Genomic DNA, 22,015 nt, shown 5'->3' with positions numbered 1-22,015 from the left:
TGTATCTGTACTGTATGTAGAAGTATACATGAAGGTCCTGTTGTATAGCATACATAAGTCACATTTGACCATTTCATCCAGAAATAATATAAAGTAAATAACACGTGTATTTTTGTTCCCCTCAATCCACAACAATATATTAATAGGTAAGGGTATAAGAGATAAATGTGACCCTGGCGATATCACTGAGCACATTCTAATTCTGACATAACAAACTGTTTATGTTACAATCAATTAATCATTTTGGACTCACTGCCTCACCGGCGGATGAAAGAGCAGAGCCAGAGTTTGCTTCTCTCTAGTCTAGAATGAAATGTGATGTATATTTATGTTAACAAGCTTTTAATCATTCATGTCCTCGCAGGGAGAGATCGGAGGGTTCGGAAAGGTCAACCCTAGACCTGCAGCAGTAAGTTCAACTCAACGTAGGCATCTTATAGGAATGGTTGTCTGTTTAGTTTGAGTCCTTCAGTCTTTGAACAGCTTTTTGCATTTCCTTTGTATTGCCCAATGGGGCTTTGAATCAGTAAAAGAAGGCCTCTAACCCTAACGTCGCTGATGTTTCCTTATGAACGCAGGTGCTCGTCTACGAGAGTCAGTCGCTGAGTGGTCAGAGGAGAGACATCTGTGATGACGTGGAGGATGCTGGGAGGGATCTGTTTGCTCACAGAGGAACGCTTCACGCGCTGAGAGGATGGTAATCATGTTTACCTTTATCAGATAATAATCCTCACTCACACACACAGCTGACAAACAGAAACTTTCCTGGTCGAATCAGAGATGAGTTGGGAATGACTTTTTTATGGATGAGTTGTGCTGTTGTACAAGAAATGAGCTCATATGATAATTTTGTGTCTGGACTCCCATTGGTTCTCAGAGAGAGACTGCGTGTTTGTGTGTGTGTGTGTGTGTGTGTGTGTGTGTGTGTGTGCTGTAGACCATATCTAATAGATGAAGTGATTGTGCTTCCATTTTTCTGAGCACTAAAAGCTTTTGCGATGTCGTTTTGCTAATGCATGTACACGACTCGCCTGTGTTCTCCATTATTCATATACATGAGGGATGTTTTTCACTTTATTTTTCATGAACTTGTCCAGTGAAATTGTACTGGTGCAGTGGACAGAGGGCTGATTTGATCCAGAGAGTTTATTTATAAAATATTGGCATCACGCACATGCTGAGTCTGTGCAAAAACTTTTACATGAGATATTTGTTCAGCTTATTTTGTGTTGAGTTCTGTGGCGTTCCTGTCCTGTGTGAATTTCTTAATGATTTGTGTTCAACCACTTCCTGTTCACTTCTGTGTTCAGTTCCTTCAGACAGAGTCTGAGGCTACATTTACATTGGTGCATTTTTGTTATCAAATGCATAAGTTTTGCTACAGTTACACCTGAGTTGTAAAAAACGCAAGTGTAGATGATCATTTTAAAATTATTTTAAAACAGTGTAAACAGGGCCTGAGACTCTGTTGGTCTCCATGGCAATGTCCTTGAAATTCTGTGTGTGTGAGATGTTTTTCTGCTCTCACACACACCAGAAAACTGCTTATGAAGTCTTGATGGATGTTCAAACGCTGTGTGTTCAGTTGGCTGCTGTATGTGGACTCGTGGTTCCGTGGCTCATGTGTTCTTCTGGAGGAGGGTCAGACTGTGACCAGCGGAGGATCTCAGCAGGACCTGAAGGAGACCAGAGAGCCCTGCAGGACTGATGTCAGTGACGTGCTGACGGTGGGCTCCATCAGGACGCTGCTGAAGGTATCAGGAGTGTCTGTGGTGTGTGAGCTAGTGTGCATTTACTTTATGTATAAGAAACCCTGTTCTGGAAAGTTTCTTTACACGGATTGTAGCAGCACTGAAACACTGCTGTGATCTGCAGCACTCTTCTGAGAATTATGTCCATCAACAAACGTCAATTAATAAAACTGAATAGCTTATAGCACCACCTTGTGGTGGATGCTCTCAAAACTCTAGTTATCCTGTATGTATAGTTTCAAAGCAGCTTCACAGTAATAAACAGGACAATAACAGAATCAGTGACTTAGTGTCCATATTCAGCTCAAGTCAGTTCAAAATAATCAAAATTAAATAATTATTAAACAAATCAAAATGAACAAATCAAAATGAACAATTTGGCATTTTTCACCCAAACTGAAAAGAAATACAGCACATGAGTATATGTCTCTGGTTATGTCTTTAAAATGATTTGTTGCATCTGTTTTCTTCTGCTGTGTTTTGTATTGTTGGTCTATAGTTGGTACTCACCTCATTCTGTGTGAATTGGATCAGCAGCTCAGGAGGGGTTAAAAAAGCAGGTTTTTAGAAGGATGGGCTTATTCTGTAAATCATGCATTATTTCTATTTATCTCAGAGTTTTATGCGCTGTTATGAGCTTCTCATGCTTCAGTCGAATCATGTGATCTAACAGACGTTCATCAGGAGCATCTGTGTTTACTCTGTGTTCATGAGCTTTGATGGATTTCTCACTTGTGTTTTCTTCAGTCAGCAGCTTAATGAAGCGTCTGGTGTTCTTGTGTGCAGGATGGCAGTGTTCCAGAGATCCATCTGTATCCCAGCTCGTCTCAGACGGTCCGTCTTCATTCTGCGTCAGACCTGACCGGTGCTCCGGTGCCTCTCTCTGACCTCTGCGTCAGGACCGGATGGTAGGAGACGCTCACATCACATCAGACACAGCACTGCTGATCACGATTTCGAGTATCGATATATCTTTACTTTCCAATGAACATCTCAGACAACTTAATCCAGATATTTTTAATCAAATACACAAATTTGTTCGAAGGACCAAATTAGCCAGAGATCATTTATCAGGATTAAAAGATCTGGGACCTGTCGAATCAGCTCAGATGTATTAAGTGAAGTATGAAGAACTGACGCCAGGTTTGCTGTAATTATTAGCTACCAAAGGTCATGTCTGCTTGTCAGCCGGTGTTGCGCTGGCTCTGGTTTATATGTGTTTTGTCCTTGTTCCCTGAATGTGAGCGTAGCTGGTTGGTTTATGAGCAGCCTGGATTCAGCGGCAGATCCGCCGTTCTGGAAACTGACGGGAAAGTGACGCCGCTTCTTCAGAATTCCCTCCTGTCCTGCGTCAAGAGTCTCCGGCCGTTAGAAATGGTATGTAGGTAGTGCTTCCCAACCTCAGACACAATCACATTGCTCTCCATAAACATCAAGCTAGTTTGATCTGATGTGAGTGTTCCTGATGCAGGGTGGGCTGCAGGTGAGCAGACCGCTGGACCTGAAGGTGAGGAAGACACACACACACACGGATGAGCTTCAGAGCTGTTCTCAGATCAGTGGATGTGATTGCTGTGTGTCTGGTGTAGGTGGTGTTGTTTGAGAAGCCGTGGTTCCAGGGTGGGTTCAGGGAGCTGCTGGATCACGGTCCCCGTCTGACGAACACCGCGGCGTCTCTGCGGGTCACGGGTGGGATGTGCGTGTCTCTGCCACACAAACCAGCGATCATGGCATACTTTCACAGACATGGCCTTGTTGCTCTCTGACGCCGGTCACACACCGGATGCATCACATCTAGGACTTTTAAGACAGCAGTTCAAAACAGTAAATCTAATCACCAAAAGCATACAGTATCATTGATGAAATTAGATGTTTAAAAAACAAAGTCAAAGGGAAATCTGTGTTATTATTTATCTTTACATAATGCATCGGAGGCACCTGAGGGCCAAAAACCTGATCGATGTCCAAAAGTAAATGATATAATAAAAATATAAATATAATAAAATGTAATAAAAATCATTTCCACTGTTTTTTTTGTAAATTTTAGTGCCAAAAATAGAACAAAAAATGAGATGTAGTTATGCTCCTTTTTTGGGCATCTCATGTACAGACTATATGCTAACTATTTGCTAAAAATGAATCTTCCAGTCTAGAGTGAAGTCAGAATGTGCATTTAATGCATGTAACGTAATTCAATAGGTGTGTTAACACTCCTAGAAAACAGTGTGTTTGAGTGTTGAAGGTGTGAGGCAGAGCTTTTCATCTGGTGCATGTGTCCCTTTAATCGGGTCGTCTTCAGAATTCAGACACAATGTTTTCTATGAGTGTTCACACCGTTATATTTGTCCCAAATTTTTGTACATGTACACAATGACTTCACTCTAAGCTGGAAGATTGTGTATGTGTGCATCTTTCAGCAAAGCGTTTGTCTTTCTGTGGTTTGAATAAAGTCCATATTCTTTAGATAGAGAGCTACAGTATGATAGACTGCGCTTTCTCGTCCCGTTTGCTCTGTTTAGTCAAATACTGTACAGTATTTTAAACTCATTGACACAGCTAAGTCCATTCTGGTCTGGTGATTAGATTAACTGTTTTTGCTGATATCTGTGAATTGTCCTAGACAGGATGCATCCGGTGTGTGACCCCCTGATGTGTGTGTGTGTGTGTGTGTGTGTGTTAGATGGGTGGCGTTCTCCAGTGAAGGGTTCAGAGGTCATCAGTGTGTGCTGGAGGAGGGTGAATACACAGACTGTACTCGTCTGTTCGGCGGGACGGAGCTGTGCATCCAGTCGCTGCGCTGCGTTCAGACCGTGAGTCGTCCTCATCTCTGCTTGATTTTCATTGCAATCATAAATTCATTTCATTTTGATCAATTTCTTATAAAACAAGACTTCAAATCTTCTGTCATTTTACTTCTCCAGTAAATATATTTTGATGTAAGAAACTTCAGACATTTGCACTGGAAAACAAGGATACTGAGGACAAACATCTTGTTTGCAGTATGATCTGAAGCTACACTGAAAGTGATTTCCATATTCTAGGTTTTTTATTTTTTGTAAAAAGAATTACAGGTTATTTTATATATGTAGGATTCAGAAGTTGTGTTTTCAAACTTTGATGTGTTGCTAATACAAAAGTTGTTCTACTTTATACTAAGTCTTAAAAGGGTCTTTAATAAGTTATAAATGTATCTTAATAAAACCTTAAGAAAGCCTGTTATTTAATCAGCTTAGTATTATTGCACTAGAAAACACTGAACTATTTTATAATTAAAAATGAGGAGATGAGGATGAGAGAAGTCCTCTGTAGTCATTACAGTAAATGTAAGCGTAGGTTTGCTGCTGGTGCTGTAGTGGAAGTGTTGGTCTTTCCCTCAGGATTTCCTGGAGCCGGCAGTGAGTCTGAAGATGTCTGATGAGGACATGGATGTTCATCTGGAGATCCCTGATCTGCAGGAGACCCACGGCCTCTGTGTGAAGAGCGGAGCGTGAGTTCATCCACAGACACAACTATATCAGCGCTCACGCCAGCACTTAGTTTATTACAAACACGAGCTGCAGTTTTGTCATCTGTTGCTTTAAATACTCAAGCTCATTAAAGTTGAGTGGATTGGCCAGAATCATTAACCTTCTGAAAGTGATTCTAACAATAAAGTTATCGTTATGTTTGTGCTGTGGATGTCACTATATTCTTTGAGTTAGAGCGATTATTAAAACGTTATAGTTATCGATATAGTTCCTATAACTGCTGGCAGAAAGACACTTTTTGATGTGTACAGTACAGGAGATGGAACGAGTTTAATTATAGCAACATCTTTTGGACTAAATCAGCCCCGGGTGCTCCGATCACGATCGGCCGATCGTTAATGCGCATCTCATCAGTAAAGCCGGTTCGCTAATCAGCGGTAAATTCCCTCAGGTGCGTGGTTTCACATAGAGCAGCTGTTACTACACAGAGCCGTTGTTAACTGAGAAGATGCGCAAATAAACGCTGAAAATGAACGTGGATTTCAGTCTGAGTCTAAAATCAGCTCCTGCTTCAGAGTACGGCCAGCACAACAGGAACTACCTGTGATGTGTCCTGATGCCATGCTAAAAAGCCCTGCAAACACACATACTTAGTCCACAAACATGCGAGAGATGGCCTGTGCTGAAGTCCTGGCACTTCTAATGCTGCGCGTAAAAGATCTCACTGTTTACATCACTTGCGAATCCAACCGTAAAATTTGACTGATAGTTCCTATAACTAGCCGGTGCAAAGCCTCCATTAAAACTGTGGCATGGACTTATTCCCTTAGAGAAAACTCAGATCCTGGAGGGCCACAGCCACCCTTCAAACTTTCGTCCTATCCTTGCTTCAACACAACTACTATGTAGTTTTCAAATAAGCCTGAAGTACTTGATCCGCTGGATCAGCGGAGTTTAATTAGGCTTGATGTTAAACTCAGAGTTTACACAGTTATCAAGACCTTACAGTTATGAATGTGGACAGCCCTTAACAGAGAGAGTTGGGTGTGTTTCAGGTGGGTTGCGTACAGCGAGAGGTGTTTCACTGGACAGCAGTATGTTCTAGAGAAAGGTCATTATCCGGGGCTGCTGGACTGGGGTGATGGACGGAGCTCAGCGCGGTCACTGCGGCCCATTCACAGGGTGAGCTCATGAACTGAGCGCTGGCTTCTCTTCCTGATAAGAGTGAGTGCTTTTGTGTTTGAGTTCATGACTCGCTCTCATTCATCTTATCTTCACCACAGGAAGTCTGTCGGATCGCGGAACCAAAGTTTTTGGTATGTTTGCATCTTGTGTGCCACTATCATACAAGCATGGAGTCCTGGTGTGTGCTGCTAATGTGTTTCTCTCTGAGCACAGCTGCGTGTTTACTGCCAGACGCGGTACAGTGGCCAGAGCCGAGAGTTTGAGAGCGGCGTTCCTGACTGTGCTGTTCCAGGTGTGGAGTCGCTGAGGGTGATCCGAGGAAGGTGAGAGTCGACAAAATCTAACCCTATAGCTATAAAAACACACATTCAGCTGCAGTCCTTCAGCCCTCTCTCTCTCTCTCTCTCTCTCTCTCTCTCTCTCTCTCTCTCACACACACACACACACACACACACACACACTCTCTCTCTCTCTCTCTCTCTCTCTCAAATTTTCAAATTCAAATGAGCTTTATTAGCATGACTGTGAAACACAATGTTGCCAAAGCATCAACATATTATATATAAGTAATAAAACAAACAAACAAAACATATATGTACAGATCATGTCATATGTAGCATAGTAAATATAAATAAATAGATAGATTCTCTCTAGAGAATTAGCTGACTCTGGCGTTGTGAATAGCTAACACATATTTAGCCGCTAGTGCAGCTGTACTATCATCTTCTCCCAGTAAGAAGAACATTTTGTCAGTGTCGCTCAGTTCAGAGAATGATGGAATTAAGATTTCAAACCTGGGCAGAAAGGTTTCTCTTATACTGGTGTATTTAGAGCAGAAGAGCAGAAAGTGTTCCTCATCCTCGATGTGCTGTAGGTCACAGTGTCTACAGATCCTCTGCTCTCTCTCTGTCTTCCTCTCTCTATCTCTAGATCATGCTCACTTCATCTGTATTTGGAGAGGATTTGTCTTTCTTTAAAATCTTTAATAAAGAGATAACTGGCCAATTTAGTGGTTCTATTGAGGGCCGAGTAACATTGCAGTTTATTCTGGAGGGCAAAATGTGCTTTTAGTGCTTGATCATGAGTGACTTTTAGATGTTTGTGGATATGGTTAATAAAAGGTTTGGGGTTGATGGATGAGTTGAAGAGCGAGTGAGTTCAGAGGATGAGGTTCTGCTGAGCTTTCATTGGCGAGGAGGGCTTTATATTGCACTGACTCTGGGTCAGACTGATGGAGGTGATGCCAGAACTGAACACATCTCTTCTGGATCTCCATGTTCAGCGGGTACAGGCCCAGCTCAGCCCTGCAGGCCGCAGTGGACGTCTTTCTGTCAACCCCCAGAATATTTTTGCCAATTTCCAATTGTAATTTTTCTACTGATGTTTTATCCCAATTTTTAAAATTTAGTACTGGTCCCCAAATTTCACATCCATATAAAAGAATTGGTTTTATTATTGAATTATATAATTTTATCCAGGTCTTAATGGGTAATTTTAAGTGTCCACATCGTGACTTTATAGCATAGAAAGCCCTCCGAGCCTTTTCAGCGAGTGTTTTCACAGCCAGACCGAAGCGTCCCGAAGCGCTGATGTCGATGCCCAGATAGCTGTAGCTAGAGCTGTGCTGCAGGACCTGGCCTTTATACAGGAACTGCTGTTTGTGTCCCTGAGATCTGGCTTTCTTCTGGAACACCATGACTCTGGTTTTGTCCAGATTGACGGTCAGGCCCAGTCGTGACAGGCTCTGCTGAAGGCCCTCAGGTGTGCGGGACAGCAGGACCAGGTCATCTGACCTCTGACCCCTGTAGAGTGAGGCCGGGCGCAGTAGAGCTCTCCAGCGCTGACGCCAGGTCATTGATGTAGATGTTGAATAGAGTTGGGCTCAGACTGCAGCCCTGCCTCACTCCACGGCCCTGCTGGAAGAACGCGGTTCTGCGGTTACCGATCTTCACCGCACTTTTGCTGTTGGTGTACAGAGATTTAATAATGTCAAATGTTTTTCCGCCAATGCCAATTTGTAGGATTTTGTACAGTAGACCATCATGCCAAATTGAATCAAATGCTTTTTTAAAGTCTACAAAACATGCAAATATTTTCCTTTGTTTGTGGTTGATGTTCTTGTTGATTAGAGTGTGGAGAGAGTAGATGTGGTCGGATGTGCGATGTTTTGGTAAAAAGCCAATCTGTGCTTTATTTAAGATGTTGTGTGCTGAGATGTGTGAGACGATGCGTGTGTGTATGATACTGCAGAACAGTTTTCCCAACACACTGCCCACACTTATCCCGCGGTAGTTATTGGGGTCGAATCGATCGCCGCTCTTAAATATGGGGGTGATGAGTCCCTCAGACCAGATCTCAGGGAAGTGTCCGGACCAGAACACCAGATTAAATCATTTGCCTATTGTTTGAATCATGCTGGGACTGCTGAGTTTAAGCATTTCATTATTAATGTGATCTTGTCCACATGCTTTCTTTAATTTAAGATTTTTAATATGTTCTAATATTTCAGATATTGTTATTGATTTATCTAATGGATTTTGATAATTCTTAATAGTTTTTTCCATGTCTTCTAGTGTTTTCTTTATTTTACTCTGAGGTTGGTTGAGGTCGGTCGGTTAAATTTTTTGATACAGATTTTCAAAGTAAGATTTCCAAATTGTGCCATTCTGGAGTGATATCTCTAATTTGGGTTTTTGGAGTTTTTTTATATAGGTTCCAGAAAGTGTTTTGATCTATTGAATCGTCAATTTCTTCAATTTTAGTTTGAAAATATTTTTCTCTTTTTTTCCACAGCAGTGTTTTGTACTTTTGCAGACAGTCTGAGTAAGAAAGCCGTAATGTCTGGCTGGACGGATCTTTGTGCTTTTTGTTGGAAAGTCTCCTGAGTTCTTTTCTGAGACCGGCACATTCATCATCAAACCAGACACCCTTTCTCTTTCTCTGTCCATTGGTTCTATGTTTGGTTTGCTGTTTAATATTAGATAGAGTTATCAATGTTATGAATATGTTATTTAAGTTTTTTGTTACTAAATTTATTCCATTAATATCTAAGGTGAAATCAGTGGACATAAAGTCATCTAGCATTTTTAATATAGTCGGATTGTTCATATTTTCTTTGAATTGAGTTGGATTGATTCCACTTGAGTTTCTGTTTCAGAGGAAACAGTTTTTCAGCTTCAGGTGGAGCAGTTTTGGTTATTTGACATGGGGCTTTCAGATAAAGCACAGTTTGGCAGTGATCGGACATCGGGAGCTGAGGTCTGACTGTGAAGGCATTGATAAAACTTTGATCAATATCTGTTATTGAATAATCAACCACACTGGCTCCTAATCTGGAGCAGTAAGTGAATCTACCAAATGTATCTCCACAAGTTCTGCCGTTAATGATGTATAATCCTAAACCTTTACAGAGTTTCAACATTTGTTTTCCACTAATGTTCACTGAAGTATCATAGCTGTTTCTCGGTGTGATATTAGATGAGGGATGAAACGTGGTGTCATTGGGGATGTGGTCATTATCTACAATATTTACATAATCAATTTCTCGCCCTGTTCTGGCGTTTAAGTCTCCGCAGATGAGGATGTTTCCTCTGGACTGAAAGTGTAAGATGTCAGTCTGTAATGTTGGGAAGCTTTGCTCTTCGTAATAGGGAGAGTCATGAGGTGGAATATAGATTGCACAGAGATAAAGATTAGACTGATATATGACAGATTTCACTTCAAGCCAAATGGATGATTTTCCACTTTTAGCAACTTTAATCGAATGCTTTAAATCGTCTTTGTGCCATATAAGTATTCCACCTGAGTCTCGGCCACATTTAATTTTAGAATTTTTTGATGAAGGAACCATAATTTCCTGGTATCCTATTGGACAATGTAAGGTCTCATTACTACGACACCACGTCTCATGAAAGATACAGATGTCCATGTCTGTTACACTGCTGAGTAAGTCTTGGTCTGCAGTCTTATTACCAAAAGTAGAAGAGTGCAGACCTTGTATATTCCAACAACTGATTTTAAATGATTTCATGAATAGGTGTGTGTGTGTGTGTGCTATGCAGGTTATGTCCTCAGCCTGGAGCAGATGACGTTCAGCAGATGTCGGATCTGGTTGAGTTCAGCGGCTGCAGGGTTCTGTGGTTGTTGAGCGGCCGCTGTGTAGCTCTTGTGATGGGGTGGAGGTCCGGTGGTCCGTGTGGGCTCTGCTGGAGGACGAGGGCTTCTCTGTGTTGTGTAGCTCTTGTGTTGGGATGGAGGTCCGGTGGTCCGTGTGGGCTCTGCTGGAGGACGAGGGCTTCTCTGTGTTGTGTAGCTCTTGTGTTGGGATGGAGGTCCGGTGGTCCGTGTGGGCTCTGCTGGAGGACGAGGGCTTCTCTGTGTTGTGTAGCTCTTGTGTTGGGGGGGAGGTCCGGTGGTCCGTCTGGGCTCTGCTGGAGGACGAGGGCTTCTCTGTGTTGTGTAGCTCTTGTGTTGGGGTGGAGGTCCGGTGGTCCGTGTGGGCTCTGCTGGAGGACGAGGGCTTCTCTGTGTTGCGTAGCTCTTGTGTTGGGGGGGAGGTCCGGTGGTCCGTGTGGGCTCTGCTGGAGGACGAGGGCTTCTCTGTGTTGTGTAGCTCTTGTGTTGGGATGGAGGTCCGGTGGTCCGTGTGGGCTCTGCTGGAGGACGAGGGCTTCTCTGTGTTGTGTAGCTCTTGTGTTGGGATGGAGGTCCGGTGGTCCGTGTGGGCTCTGCTGGAGGACGAGGGCTTCTCTGTGTTGTGTAGCTCTTGTGTTGGGGGGGAGGTCCGGTGGTCCGTGTGGGCTCTGCTGGAGGACGAGGGCTTCTCTGTGTTGTGTAGCTCTTGTGTTGGGATGGAGGTCCGGTGGTCCGTGTGGGCTCTGCTGGAGGACGAGGGCTTCTCTGTGTTGTGTAGCTCTTGTGTTGGGATGGAGGTCCGGTGGTCCGTGTGGGCTCTGCTGGAGGACGAGGGCTTCTCTGTGTTGTGTAGCTCTTGTGTTGGGATGGAGGTCCGGTGGTCCGTGTGGGCTCTGCTGGAGGACGAGGGCTTCTCTGTGTTGTGTAGCTCTTGTGTTGGGGGGGAGGTCCGGTGGTCCGTCTGGGCTCTGCTGGAGGACGAGGGCTTCTCTGTGTTGTGTAGCTCTTGTGTTGGGGTGGAGGTCCGGTGGTCCGTGTGGGCTCTGCTGGAGGACGAGGGCTTCTCTGTGTTGCGTAGCTCTTGTGTTGGGGGGGAGGTCCGGTGGTCCGTGTGGGCTCTGCTGGAGGACGAGGGCTTCTCTGTGTTGTGTAGCTCTTGTGTTGGGATGGAGGTCCGGTGGTCCGTCTGGGCTCTGCTGGAGGACGAGGGCTTCTCTGTGTTGTGTAGCTCTTGTGTTGGGATGGAGGTCCGGTGGTCCGTGTGGGCTCTGCTGGAGGACGAGGGCTTCTCTGTGTTGTGTAGCTCTTGTGTTGGGATGGAGGTCCGGTGGTCCGTGTGGGCTCTGCTGGAGGACGAGGGCTTCTCTGTGTTGTGTAGCTCTTGTGTTGGGGGGGAGGTCCGGTGGTCCGTCTGGGCTCTGCTGGAGGACGAGGGCTTCTCTGTGTTGTGTAGCTCTTGTGTTGGGGTGGAGGTCCGGTGGTCCGTGTGGGCTCTGCTGGAGGACGAGGGCTTCTCTGTGTTGCGTAGCTCTTGTGTTGGGGTGGAGGTCTGGTGGTCCGTGTGGGCTCTGCTGGAGGACGAGGGCTTCTCTGTGTTGTGTAGCTCTTGTGTTGGGATGGAGGTCCGGTGGTCCGTGTGGGCTCTGCTGGAGGACGAAGGCTTCTCTGTGTTGTGTAGCTCTTGTGATGGGGTGGAGGTCCGGTGGTCCGTGTGGGCTCTGCTGGAGGACGAGGGCTTCTCTGTGTTGTGTAGCTCTTGTGTTGGGATGGAGGTCCGGTGGTCCGTCTGGGCTCTGCTGGAGGACGAGGGCTTCTCTGTGTTGAGTAGCTCTTGTGTTGGGATGGAGGTCCGGTGGTCCGTCTGGGCTCTGCTGGAGGACGAGGGCTTCTCTGTGTTGTGTAGCTCTTGTGTTGGGGTGGAGGTCCGGTGGTCCGTGTGGGCTCTGCTGGAGGACGAGGGCTTCTCTGTGTTGAGTAGCTCTTGTGTTGGGATGGAGGTCCGGTGGTCCGTGTGGGCTCTGCTGGAGGACGAGGGCTTCTCTGTGTTGTGTAGCTCTTGTGTTGGGATGGAGGTCCGGTGGTCCATCTGGGCTCTGCTGGAGGACGAGGGCTTCTCTGTGTTGTGTAGCTCTTGTGTTGGGGTGGAGGTCCGGTGGTCCGTGTGGGCTCTGCTGGAGGACGAAGGCTTCTCTGTGTTGTGTAGCTCTTGTGTTGGGGTGGAGGTCCGGTGGTCCGTGTGGGCTCTGCTGGAGGACGAGGGCTTCTCTGTGTTGTGTAGCTCTTGTGTTGGGATGGAGGTCCGGTGGTCCGTGTGGGCTCTGCTGGAGGACGAGGGCTTCTCTGTGTTGTGTAGCTCTTGTGTTGGGGGGGAGGTCCGGTGGTCCGTCTGGGCTCTGCTGGAGGACGAGGGCTTCTCTGTGTTGTGTAGCTCTTGTGTTGGGGTGGAGGTCCGGTGGTCCGTGTGGGCTCTGCTGGAGGACGAGGGCTTCTCTGTGTTGTGTAGCTCTTGTGTTGGGGTGGAGGTCCCGTGGTCCGTGTGGGCTCTGCTGGAGGACGAGGGCTTCTCTGTGTTGTGTAGCTCTTGTGTTGGGATGGAGGTCCGGTGGTCCGTGTGGGCTCTGCTGGAGGACGAGGGCTTCTCTGTGTTGTGTAGCTCTTGTGCTGGGATGGAGGTCCGGTGGTCCGTCTGGGCTCTGCTGGAGGACGAGGGCTTCTCTGTGTTGTGTAGCTCTTGTGTTGGGGTGGAGGTCCCGTGGTCCGTGTGGGCTCTGCTGGAGGACGAGGGCTTCTCTGTGTTGTGTAGCTCTTGTGTTGGGATGGAGGTCCGGTGGTCCGTGTGGGCTCTGCTGGAGGACGAGGGCTTCTCTGTGTTGTGTAGCTCTTGTGCTGGGGTGGAGGTCCGGTGGTCCGTCTGGGCTCTGCTGGAGGACGAGGGCTTCTCTGTGTTGTGTAGCTCTTGTGTTGGGGTGGAGGTCTGGTGGTCCGTGTGGGCTCTGCTGGAGGACGAGGGCTTCTCTGTGTTGTGTAGCTCTTGTGTTGGAATGGAGGTCCGGTGGTCCGTGTGGGCTCTGCTGGAGGACGAAGGCTTCTCTGTGTTGTGTAGCTCTTGTGATGGGGTGGAGGTCCGGTGGTCCGTGTGGGCTCTGCTGGAGGACGAGGGCTTCTCTGTGTTGTGTAGCTCTTGTGTTGGGATGGAGGTCCGGTGGTCCGTCTGGGCTCTGCTGGAGGACGAGGGCTTCTCTGTGTTGAGTAGCTCTTGTGTTGGGATGGAGGTCCGGTGGTCCGTCTGGGCTCTGCTGGAGGACGAAGGCTTCTCTGTGTTGTGTAGCTCTTGTGTTGGGGGGGAGGTCCGGTGGTCCGTCTGGGCTCTGCTGGAGGACGAGGGCTTCTCTGTGTTGTGTAGCTCTTGTGTTGGGGTGGAGGTCCGGTGGTCCGTGTGGGCTCTGCTGGAGGACGAGGGCTTCTCTGTGTTGAGTAGCTCTTGTGTTGGGATGGAGGTCCGGGGGTCCGTGTGGGCTCTGCTGGAGGACGAGGGCTTCTCTGTGTTGTGTAGCTCTTGTGTTGGGATGGAGGTCCGGTGGTCCATCTGGGCTCTGCTGGAGGACGAGGGCTTCGCCTGTTATCGGAGTTTCTGTTGTTTCTTGCTGTATTTCCAAGGGCTGTGCTTTTCAGCACACTGGCGAAGACTTTCACTCCTTGCTTATTGAGATGTATGTGGTCATACATATGATGAGGCTGTATGTCTTTGTGATGGGCGAGATGAACATTAGGAATGAGTGCGCAGCTTCTGGAGAGTTCCACATTATTCCCGTGGATGACGTGGAAAGGCACATCGGTGTGTGGCAGCAGTGTGGACAGAGTTACTCTAGCCTCTGGGAAGCGTTGTGTGGCTCTGATCGCCACCTCTCTCATCATGGGAGCCACACGGCCCTTCATGGCCCTTAAATCATTCGTCCCTGTGTGGATTACGATGTGCTTGTAGTTTTCATGTTTACTCTCAGACAGGATCTGAAAAGCACTTCTTGTGTTTGGGCACCAGATTTTCTTGGCTCTCATGTTCGGTAGCAGAAGTCTCTCATTGACATATTTCCCGTTAGAGTCCGTCAGGATAAGAGCATGTGTTTCTCCCGGGTCCTGTGCAGAGGAGCTGTGGATCTGGGGTGCAGGATCAGTCGAGCAGTGAGGCTCTTCTTCCACGGGCTGCTGTTCAGGTTGAGGGTTTTCCATGAGCATCTCTGGACGAGTCAAGGGTTTGGCAGAAGTCTCTTTAGGGGCTGAAACAGAGTTGAGTCTTTCTTTCAGATCTGTGATGAGTTCATCTTTGGTGTGGAGTACTGACTTCAAGGCCGATAACTCCTCCTGCATTTCTTTTCTAACTTCCGTTAGTTTTCTTCCTAAAGTTGATTTTACTTCCCTTAGTTCATCTTTGGTTTTCTGAAGTTCTTCTGTCATTTCTTCTCTGTGTCTCTGCAGAGATTCAACTTCTTGTTTTAAGTTCTTTATGTCAATTGGCACTTGTTCCATGTTGTTGTCTTTCAGGTGGGATAGTATTAATTCTTTTATCTCCACGACTTCTACTTCCAGAAGTGAAAAGTTGTCTTTCATTCTTGACATTGGAGATGGAATGGTAGTTGCTGAAGTCGTCTTTAGAACTGATTTTTCAGGAGAGGGAACAATGTTCATATTCTTGTCCACTTCATCAGACAGTGCCAGGTTTTTTATTAATTCAAAATCTTTAATGAAGATCTTGAGAGCAGACTCTGATCCCTGGGCCATGACAGTGCCATTTTGATACAAGTTCAGGGTCAAAAATCTTGTTTCATCATTTTTTTCAGCATCTTCAAATGCTAAGATCTGTCTGTCTTTACAGATGCCTCTTTTCTTGGTAAAGATGAAATGTTGACAGAAGGCAGTGTGCCATAAAGGGCTGTGTTCGGTGTGAAAGAGCAGGTTGTTCATGGCACTGTGTTCTTGTAGATCCGCAAACAGTGTGTCGGGCATCTCCTTCATCTGCTTGTGTCTGAGCATCAGCTTGGAGGCCTCAGAGCTCTTCTGAGGGTAGATGAAGGGGCGTGGCCAGGATGATGCGTTGGCCATCATTGATTTGGAATGTAAACAATCAACTGAAATAACTGCCACTGTTTTTAATTGTTTTTGTTTATCATCCCCCAGTGGAGATATACAACTGGTAAAAATGAGTAAATAAGCCAAAAATGGGGAAAATATGACTTTCACTGATTTCTTTAAAATTCCAGTTGTGTCCAAAATGTCCAAGAATGTTTTTTCTGTGCTGTTCTTTCAAACAGGAATCAAGCAAAAGTCCAAACAGAGATAAATAGCACTGTCTATTCAAAATGTTTTTACCTCTCTTATCCTGCAAGTTTTCTTATAGTGGCTGTTGTTGTTGTTGTTGTTGTTTAGCTTGATGTTATCCTTTTCCAACATGAGTATCCTCTTCTGCAGAGGTTATCCTGTGATCAGCTTCTCTTGAACTTTTCCTCAAATTCAGGTGTGACAGTGTAAAAAAAAAATTGTCCAGATTCAACAAAATCTTTGTTTAGATGTTGTTGTATGTTGAATCCTCTTTTTTCATTAGCTTGTTAGCAAATAAATCTTATTTTTCTTGCAATTTATCTGGAGCTCAACTCAAGTGTGACTTGTCTCCTTGACAACTTCTAACTCTCTCTCTCTCTCTCTCTCTCTCTCTCTGTCTCTCTCTCTCTCTCTCTCTTTCTATTTCTCTCTCTCTCTCTTTCTATCTCTCTCTCTCTCTCTCTCTCTCTCTCTCTGTCTCTTTCTCTCTCTCTCTCTCTCTCTCTCTCTCAAATCAGTTCAGTTCAATTCAATATGTGCTTTATTGGCATGACAATTGTTACAATGTATTGCCAAAGCATAGTGTTTACATTGAATCTAAAACAGATATATACAGTGTGTGTATATATATATATATATATATATATATATATATACACCTTGTCATCTGTCTTCTTCATTTACACTCTTTCACTGTACTCCGATATTCTGCAGTTGTGTAATCTGTTTAGGGCCAAATCTCTGTTTCTTTCCAGTAAGTCAGATCATTTTCTTTTTGTGCTTTTGTAATTTGGTTGGGCCAAATTGTGTGGATGGATATTTCAGAGTTGTTAATCGTATAAGTTTGTTTTTGCAGCTTCAGGACCATCTGAATCGGGACTTTTTTCAGGGTTCACTTTATGGTTTTTAAGGGCTTTAAAATGGTAAGAGTTGGGGTGGCTCATTTTTAGGTGTTTCCAAAATGTGATGGCTTGTTTCTCAATGTGCAATAGTAGAGGGTATTGGCCTAATTCTGCCCTGCATGCGTTGTTCTGAGGAGACTCTTACACAACTCCGCATGCAGGGCTTTAGTCAGATTTGTGTCCCATTTTTCAAATTCGTGATTTAGGTGAGGACCCCACACTTCACTGCCATATAATGCAATAGATTCTATGACTGATTGGAATATTTTGAGCCAGATTCTAATTGGTATTTCAATTTGGAAAGATTTTTTGATGGCATAAAAGGCTCTTCTGGCATTCTCTTTCAGTTCATTCACAGCCAAATTTAGTTAACCAGTTGCATTTATCTTCAGCCCAAGGTATGTGTAGTTTGTGGCATTTTCAATTTGGTCATACCAAGGGTGAAGTTGTTGTGTCTCTTTCCCTAAACTCTGAGTCTTTTCTGTAGATGCTCTTCTGTTGGAGACAGAAGAACCATATTATCTGCAAACAGCAAGAGCTTTATGTTGGAGTCATGTAGTGTGAGGCCAGGTGTCTCTCTCACTCTCTCTTTGTTGAATATGAAACTGTTAAATTTGCTTCCAGAATGAACAGTGCCTATGTGATCTTTCTAGACAGTGAGGAAAAAGTAAAATCAGCTACTTGAAGTTGGAATAGTAATCCAGGGTACCTACACATCAGTTTTGTCTCTAGTAAGTCTTACTAAAAAGGTCATTATTTTGAATGCACCCCCGTTGTAAAAAATTACACTTGGAAAAACATAGAAAAGTAGTGTTTCTTATAAAGATGATTTACATCAGCTAAAAGTCTTGCCTTTAGGGGGAAAAATTAAAATTAGTCTTAAAAAGAGTGACAAGACTTGTTGTTTATGTTTAAGGGAAATGATTCATATTATTCTGTGCATGTAGCTTTAGAAACGCTGAAATGTTTTGGGTGTGGAACTGTAAGGCATGTGATTGGTTCTTGACTGGTGATAGCTGGAACCGTTGTCCAGTACCCAGAACCACATGAGCTCCATTCTGCATTGCAGAGTCTAGAAATTTGCAAGGCTCCAGGCATTGATGGCCTTCCTGTGGACTTTTATAAAGTTTTCTGGCCTAGGATTGGAAAAGATTTGCTGCTTGTTCTCAGAGACAGTTTAAGTACAAAACTTTTCACATTGAGCTGCAGGAGAGCAATCCTTGTTCTGCACCTTTTTTGGGGAGATTTCCAGGAGATTAAGAACTGGCAGCCAACGGCTCTGCTCTCCTCTGACCAGACGAAACCAACATTTCATTTCAAGGCTGCAGCAAAGTCAGATTGTGCAGAAGAATCATCTGTTTCCTGTGGTCTTGTCCTGGTGCTCCTCTGAGACAAGGTCTTTACAGGGGATCTGTATCTGGGGCTCTAGTTGTCCTGGTCTCCGCTGTCTTTCAGGGATGTAGAGGTCCTTTCTAGGTGCTGATCCAGCATCTGGTCTGGATACGTACTGGATCCGGGTGACTGCAGTGACCCTCTGATCTGGACACAGACTGGATCTGGTGGCTACAGTGACCTCGGAACAAGAGAGAAACAGACAAATATTAGCGTAGATGCCATTCTTCTAATGATGTAGCAAGTACATAGGGTGTTATGGGAAGTGTTTCCGGTTCCGGTTTACCTAATTAATGCAGCCTAAAAATCCTTTAACGGATTTGGATAATAAAAGCATATTAGTATGTTATGTGTATGCCAGGTTAAAGAGATGGGTCTTTAATCTAGATTTAAACTGCAAGAGTGTGTCTGCCTCCCGAACAATGTTAGGTAGGTTATTCCAGAGTTTAGGCGCCAAATAGGAAAAGGATCTGCCGCCTGCAGTTGATTTTGATATTCTAGGTATTATCAAATTGCCTGAGTTTTGAGAACGTAGCGGACGTAGAGGATTATAATGTAAAAGGAGCTCATTCAAATACTGAGGTGCTAAACCATTCAGGGCTTTATAAGTAATAAGCAATATTTTAAAATCTATGCGATGCTTGATAGGGAGCCAGTGCAGTGTTGACAGGACCGGGCTAATATGGTCATACTTCCTGGTTCTAGTAAGAACTCTTGCTGCTGCATTCTGGACCAAGAAACTTTCATGTTGACCAAATTTCCTGTATACCCTCAATAGTTTGATATCTGATTTCATTATTTTAATTTATGGTATTTTGTTCCTCTCCAATTCATTGGGCTGGAAAATTTGTCTGATTTCAATAGATTACGGCCTTTGACAGAGTTGAACATCAGTATTTGTGGCGTTTGGGTTAAGCCCTGTTCTTATGAACATGACTGGAGTCTTGTACAGTGACACGGAGAGGATTGTAAAGATCAGTGGTGGTTGGAGTGATCTCTTTAAGGCTGTTCATCATCTGGCATGATGTACTCCCTGGCCATAGAGCCTCTCCAACACAAAGTGAGACGATCTGTTTGAAAGTGTTTTTATATGATCTGCATATGCCAGTGATGTTGTTGTCATTGTAAAGAAACAAAAAGATATTAACTACCTTGTATAACCCTTACGAAAAATAACCATGGTTTTATTATAGTAAAACTGTAGTAAACCATGGTTTTTTGGCGTGTTGACTACCATTTGTATAACCACAGATTTACTACAAATACCATGGTTAAACCATGGTTAATATAGCAAAACCATGGTTAATTTGTGGTTACCATTGTTTAACTATAGTAACCATGGTTTTTTGGTTTCAAATGTAGTAAAACCATGGTTAATTTTCGTAAGGGAAAATATGAATCATTATGGTGTATTAATTGTCCTCTGCTAAGGTCAACTGGGGAAAATATGCTGCAACAATCAGTGATGATCTTTTTCTTGCATTGACAATTTTTCCTGATTTTAGAGACTGTACTGGTCAATTGTTAGAGGTTAGAAAGACTCTTACAAGTAGGTTGGATGTTATGGGAGGAAAAATTATTTATAAATTGTTTGTCAAGGTTTTAAAACCTGTTAACTGTCACCCGTCCCCTCTGTGGGTCGCCTACATTTACTTCACTGTATTACAATTAAATCTAATCTAATCTTGACCAACTATATATCGTTGGAAAGGTCTAAGACTCCCAAATATATATTTTACTAGGGATGTCCAGATCCGATCACGTGATCGGAAATCGGGCCCGATCGCGTGGTTTCAGACTCGATCGGAATCGGACGTTACCTCCCGATCAGGACTCGGATATATATATATTCTCATTCATTTTTAACAAATCTTTTCTTATGCCGTGGGACAGAGTTAGACCCTTTTGACTCCACACAGAAACAGCGACGCGTGCGGCATGACATCACTTTGTTTTCAAGAGCTGGTGTGAATAAATATAGATTCAAACTCAAAGGGACATGATAGTTTGCGCATGACCTGATATTTCATTCGGACCCAGGATACAGCGAGATGAACATCACAGAGCGCTAAACTCTCATGCAGTGTGTGTTTCATTCATACTCGAAGCCGGAGCACGCTCTCGCGCTGATATCAGGAAACTCCTAATATGGACAAAAGCGTCCAGCTATGCTGTGGTGTGCACAGGAAAACAGAAACTTATGCAAACACGAAGACATTAATATACGAACAAGACAATAAATTGTTCAAGTCATCTCCAGCAGGGGATAAATAAAGTATGAACAATGCAGTGCTGATTGACATAGTATTTATTACAGTATAGAAACCATTCTGCATTATTATGCGATAAACAGTGTTTGTAGTATATAAACAAATCATTATTATTTGTTATTGTCCAGCATTTATAGATTTCTAAGCCAATTAAAAGCTAGAAATTAGAGAAAAAATAAAGTTGCCTATACTACCAGTCAGAAGTTTTTGAACAGTAAGCTTGTTAAGGTTTTTTTTTAAGAAGTCCCTTCTATTCACCAAGCCTGCATTTATTTGATCCAAAGTACAGCAAAACAGTAAGATTTTGAAATATTTTTACTAGCCTATTTAAAATAGCTGTTTTATATTTGAATATATTTCAAAATGTAATTTATTGAAGATCCTGGATCTGTTTTTCTGCTCTTCTTTATTCTTTTTTTATGTATTATAGAAGTATCGGATCGGGACTCTGTATCGGCAGATACTCAAAATCAAATGACTCGGACTCGAGGACAAAAAAAACCTGATCGGGACATCCCTATATTTTACCAATGTTTTTTGTTAAAAATGATGTAGGAAAAGTAATCGATTAATTTATGACAAGAGTGCACCCTCAAAAATCTACATCATAAAAGGATGTTGCGTTGTTCCCTTTTTCTCGATCACATTTTAGAAATCATCACAAATTATATATCAACTGAAAACTTAAAATCTCAAAATTCATCCTTTAAAACCCATTTTAAAATCAGACATTGCATTACCATGTAAATGGTACATCAATATCATGTTACAAAATGTTTTCATTCATGAATTATAAAAATGTAAGTTTGGATCATGCACTACAAAGTCTATGTTCAAAAATGTGAGTGACAGTTAAGGGGTTAAACTAAATGGTAGAGTTGATACTCCTTGGAGAGCTCATTTGGCTTGACGGTGAGATCAGACCCGTGTGGAGAGCGATAAACAAACCACAGACGACAAAGAAGGTCTGAGATTTACAGCGGAGAATCCTTCATGGTGTTGTGGCTGCCAATGCTTTTATGTCTGTTATTAATCCCAATAGAAGTGATAATTGGCCTTTGTGTTTGCTATTTGTATTGTGACAGACTGGGTTCTTTATTCAGTTGGTTATGATGTTTGGAGAGATGTTTTCTAAGCATTTGTTTCTTCTGTTTTTCAGAAGTAGAGAGTGAAATGTCAGTTGTTAAATTTTATATTAGGTTATGCAAAAAATGGCTCCCATGAGAGCCAGATTGAAATTTGATTTCGAATTCTATAGGACTACATATAATGTAGAAGAGTTCACAAGCATATGATGTTTAAAAAATGTTTCCTATTTTGGGACTCTTTTGAGTGAAGTCACATTTTTGTATTTTCTGTGTTTTGGATACAGGGTTACTGTGTTGTCGAAAACTGTTTTAAATGGATAAAGGTGTATTGAAATTTAAAAAATGATTTCTCTCTCTTATAGTTGGCTGCTGTTCGATGAGGAGTGTTACTCTGGTAACCAGTATATCCTGGGGGAGGGGCATTACCCTGATCTCACTTCCTGTGGCTGCACATCCACAGCCATTAAGTCTTTGAAGCCCCTTCCATACGTGAGTCCATGAGAACCAATGTCC

At 43.7% G+C, this 22,015-nt stretch overlaps 1 protein-coding gene across 1 annotated transcript in view; it reads left to right on the top strand.

The window, feature by feature from the left end:
- LOC132134586 (beta/gamma crystallin domain-containing protein 3) overlaps positions 1 to 22,015 on the top strand; it is a 37,156-nt gene that overhangs the window by 10,476 nt on the left and 4,665 nt on the right. The window contains exons 6-18 of the mRNA XM_059547120.1: positions 365 to 409; positions 579 to 697; positions 1,586 to 1,754; positions 2,538 to 2,659; positions 3,002 to 3,128; positions 3,223 to 3,258; positions 3,341 to 3,447; positions 4,432 to 4,561; positions 5,129 to 5,238; positions 6,274 to 6,400; positions 6,502 to 6,534; positions 6,617 to 6,726; positions 21,865 to 21,991. Coding sequence (XP_059403103.1) covers positions 365 to 409; positions 579 to 697; positions 1,586 to 1,754; positions 2,538 to 2,659; positions 3,002 to 3,128; positions 3,223 to 3,258; positions 3,341 to 3,447; positions 4,432 to 4,561; positions 5,129 to 5,238; positions 6,274 to 6,400; positions 6,502 to 6,534; positions 6,617 to 6,726; positions 21,865 to 21,991 — 1,362 coding nt within the window. The remainder of the gene's footprint in view (positions 1 to 364; positions 410 to 578; positions 698 to 1,585; positions 1,755 to 2,537; positions 2,660 to 3,001; positions 3,129 to 3,222; positions 3,259 to 3,340; positions 3,448 to 4,431; positions 4,562 to 5,128; positions 5,239 to 6,273; positions 6,401 to 6,501; positions 6,535 to 6,616; positions 6,727 to 21,864; positions 21,992 to 22,015) is intronic.

Source organism: Carassius carassius, unplaced genomic scaffold (genome assembly GCF_963082965.1).
Source record: "Carassius carassius unplaced genomic scaffold, fCarCar2.1 SCAFFOLD_74, whole genome shotgun sequence".
NCBI lineage: Eukaryota > Metazoa > Chordata > Actinopteri > Cypriniformes > Cyprinidae > Carassius > Carassius carassius.
Note: the sequence above shows the minus strand (reverse complement) of the source record. Positions and strands in the feature narration are given on the sequence as shown.